Raw genomic sequence first — 3849 nt, forward strand, 5'->3', positions numbered from 1 at the left:
ATCTTCAGTCTACAGGACTACTGTGTCTGTCTGACATTTCAGTGTAGCAGGATTCTTGAAATACTGTTCTGCCTTTCATTGGCAAATTTCATCAGTTGCTTTTCTCTGTATCCTGCATAAATCTAACATATCCTAAAATAATGTTTTACAGAAATGTGCATTTAGAATATTGTCAGTATAATGCTTTCATTTGCACACATGTATGTTATATTTTAGAATGCCATGACCTATGATGATGTGCATATCGACTTCACTTGGCAAGAGTGGACTTTGCTGGATACTTCTCAGAAGAATCTATACAAAGATGTGATGCTGGAGACCTACAAGAACCTCAATGATATAGGTAAGAGTGCATTTTACTGCATATTTTAAAATAATAGGACAACTGTTCCTTGGTTTTTGATGTTCTTTAATTTTATTGAGAGAGAAAAAAGAACGTGGTAAATAAATCAGTTGAAGTTCTAAAGTTCATTGAAGACAGTAACTTAATTTTTGCACAGTTTTCAATAATAAATATATATTCTGGTACTATGTTTTAGGATACAGTTGGGAAGACAATAATATTGAAGAACATTCTACAAGTTCTACAAGACATGAAAGGTAATTTTCACTTACAATTTCATAGAAATGTGTAACTGAAGAAATTGAAATGTGTCCTTAATTTTGAAACACAAACAACAGTATAATTAAGCACAGTTTAAACTGCAGCGATGATTATTCAATTCTCACCACACCATATAACTCAATTTCAGGTAGGTGAACTTCATTTGAATAACAATATTTTAAGAAAGAAGTCATGAAACAATGCCTCAAGAGATACTACCACTTGAATAATCAAACCATGAGAGCTGTGCTGTAGAAATATAATTCCATTTATTTCTTACTACCCACATCACTAATCGTATACACATGGTTAATGTGATAAGCATATCTCCAAACCTTCCGTTAAGAAAATACTCCATAGATAATTTAGTTTTACTCATATACTTGTTGTTACTTTTGTAAGGTTAGGGACAGGGGCAGTTATTGTCAAGAGTAAAGGGGCAGTTATTGCAGAGAATCCTGAATACCTCTAGTACATGCCTATGAGGAACAGAAAGTCAAACTGAACTAAATGTGGAAACTTCTTCCTTGTAAATTTCCTTTAAGAGTATATCATGTATTAGTCAGGATACAAGCCAAATGAACAAAGGAATATGGAGGACATAATATACTTCTCTCACAGAATATTTAAAGATATGTAAAAAGTCGCAATTTAAGCATACTTGTTGAATTTGATTCATGTTTAGAAGTAATTCATTTTCCTGCTTTGTTGCTAGTACACCAACAAGTTCACTCTGCAGAAAAGCCCAATAGCTGTAGGAATGTGTACTTAATTCTGATTGTTCTAGTTTATTAGCAAATGTAGCATGACTCAAAGTGTAAGAAAATTTCAAAATTCAATAATGGTGATAAAGATCCGAATTTTTCCAGTTCTTTTCAATATGTAAAAAAATCACCTATAGAAAAAGATTCTAAAAATTAGAAACATATATTACATGATTATATTTAAACTGTTATCTTCAAAGTTGCAAAACAACTCTTAATGGAGGGGAAAACATGAGTGTTATCACAATGATAAGAATATACGATCTGATTCTTCTTCACAATTGCAACAAATTGTAATATTAATTTACACAGATATCAAGATTTAACATTGTAGTGAATATGGTCAAGCATTTCTACTTGCCCATTTCCTTGCAGACATGAAAGAAGCCAAACTGGATTGAAGCCTTCTGTGTATACACGATGTCTTAATGCCTTTGAATATAACAGCCATCTTCAAAGGCATAAAAGAAGACATAATGGCGAGAAACCCTATGAATGTAATCAGTGTGGTAAAGCCTTTGGTCGTTACAGTCATCTTCAAACTCATAAAAGGACACATACTGGGGAGAAACCCTATGAATGTGATCGGTGTGGTAAAGCCTTTTCTCAGCACTCTCACCTACAAACGCATAAAAGAAGACATACTGGAGAGAAACCCTATGAATGTAATCAGTGTGGTAAAGCCTTTGGTCGTTACAGTCATCTTCAAACTCATAAAAGGACACATACTGGGGAGAAACCCTATGAATGTGATCGGTGTGGTAAAGCCTTTTCTCAGCACTCTCACCTACAAACGCATAAAAGAAGACATACTGGAGAGAAACCCTATGAATGTAATCAGTGTGGAAAAGCCTTTTCTCAGCAAAGTACTCTTCAAACTCATAAAAGGACACATACTGGAGAGAAACCCTATGAATGCAATCAGTGTGGTAAAACCTTTTCTCAGCACAGCACTCTTCACATGCATAAAAGGTCACATACTGGAGAGAAACCTTATGAATGTAACCAGTGTGGTAAAGCCTTTACTCGTTACAGTCATCTTCAAACACATAAAAGGATACACACTGGAGAGAAACCCTATGAATGTAATCAGTGTACTAAAGCCTTTACTCGTTACAATCAACTTCAAATGCATAAACGGACACATACTGGAGAGAAACCCTATGAATGCAATCAGTGTGGTAAAGCATTTTCTCAGCACAGTCATCTTCAAACACATAAAAGGAGACATACTGGAGAGAAACCTTATGAATGTAATCAGTGTGGTAAAGCCTTTACTGATCACAGTATTCTTCATGTGCATAAAAGATCACATACTGGAGAGAAACCCTATAAATGTAATCAGTGTGGAAAAGCCTTTTCTCATCACAGTACTCTTAAAATGCATAAAAGATCACATACTGGAGAGAAACCCTATGAATGTAATCAGTGTGGTAAAGCCTTTACTCGTTACAGTCATGTTCAAACACATAAAAGGACGCATACAGGAGAGAAACCTTATGAATGTCGTCAGTGTGGTAAAGCTTTTTCACAGCACAGCCATCTTCAAAAACATAAAATGATACATACTGGAGAGAAGCCCAATTAATGTGGAAAACCCTTTGCTCAGTAGATTTCCCTTCAAATTCATGAAGGAATACATGAAGGACAAAACCTTATGAATGAAATCAATGTGGCAAATTCTTCACATTTCAAAATACTCTAAAAGTGCATAAAAGATCACATACTACAGAGAAACCATATGAATATTATAAACTCTGTAAAGCCTTTGCTCTGCAGATTCATCTTCACATACATAATAGAACACATAATGGGGAAAGACCTTAAGAATGCAAGAAATGTGAAAAGGAATTTGCATGTCAATTATTTCTTTAAACCAATAAAAGAACAGATACTATAGACAAACCGTTTTAAGGTTATCAATGTAGTAAAGTTTTTGCATGTACCAGGAGTCGTTGAAATAATTACAAAAAAAATCATTCAGCAGGGACTATAAATGTAGTCAGTTTGGTTTAATTGTGCACATTATGCAGGTGTAAAACTTTGTGGTCAAACTGTTAAAGCCTTTGCAAATTACAATCATTTTTGAGTACCTGAAATAGTTAACAAGGGCTTCTCATTTTCAAGTATTTGGTGGGATCTTTCACAATCACACTTATGATCAGTTTGACAACAGTATTTATTCTGTTGAAGAAAATTAACTGGGTCAACTATCGGTGCAAGCATTATGATGTGCATGTTTATATTGTTAATCCAGCACACACATCAAAAATGAATATGTGAACTTATGTAGCCGTATGCTTAGGGTAAAAGTGCCAGCAAAGAAACACTACCCATCCCAGGAACCAGTTCCAGTGAAAGAAATAGATTATGGCCCTCAAACTGCAGCCAAAGAAACTCACCCTTAAATAAGATTCAAATGCTTAAAAAGGGCCAGTGAAAGAAATACATTTTGGCCCTGAAACCAAAGACAAAGAAACA

At 34.5% G+C, this 3849-nt stretch overlaps 1 protein-coding gene across 1 annotated transcript; it reads left to right on the forward strand.

Annotated features, from left to right (window-relative positions):
• Positions 1-222: 222 nt before the first annotated feature.
• On the forward strand, positions 223-2107 carry LOC113838779 (zinc finger protein 120-like; the record flags this gene model as incomplete). Its single annotated transcript, XM_027434305.2, has 3 exons — positions 223-343; positions 540-600; positions 1744-2107. Coding segments are annotated over exons 1-3 (546 nt in total), but the record flags the coding sequence as incomplete, so codon positions are not given.
• Positions 2108-3849: the final 1742 nt, after the last annotated feature.

This window comes from Cricetulus griseus, unplaced genomic scaffold (assembly GCF_003668045.3).
Source record: "Cricetulus griseus strain 17A/GY unplaced genomic scaffold, alternate assembly CriGri-PICRH-1.0 unplaced_scaffold_124, whole genome shotgun sequence".
In the NCBI taxonomy this organism is placed as follows: Eukaryota; Metazoa; Chordata; class Mammalia; order Rodentia; family Cricetidae; genus Cricetulus; species Cricetulus griseus.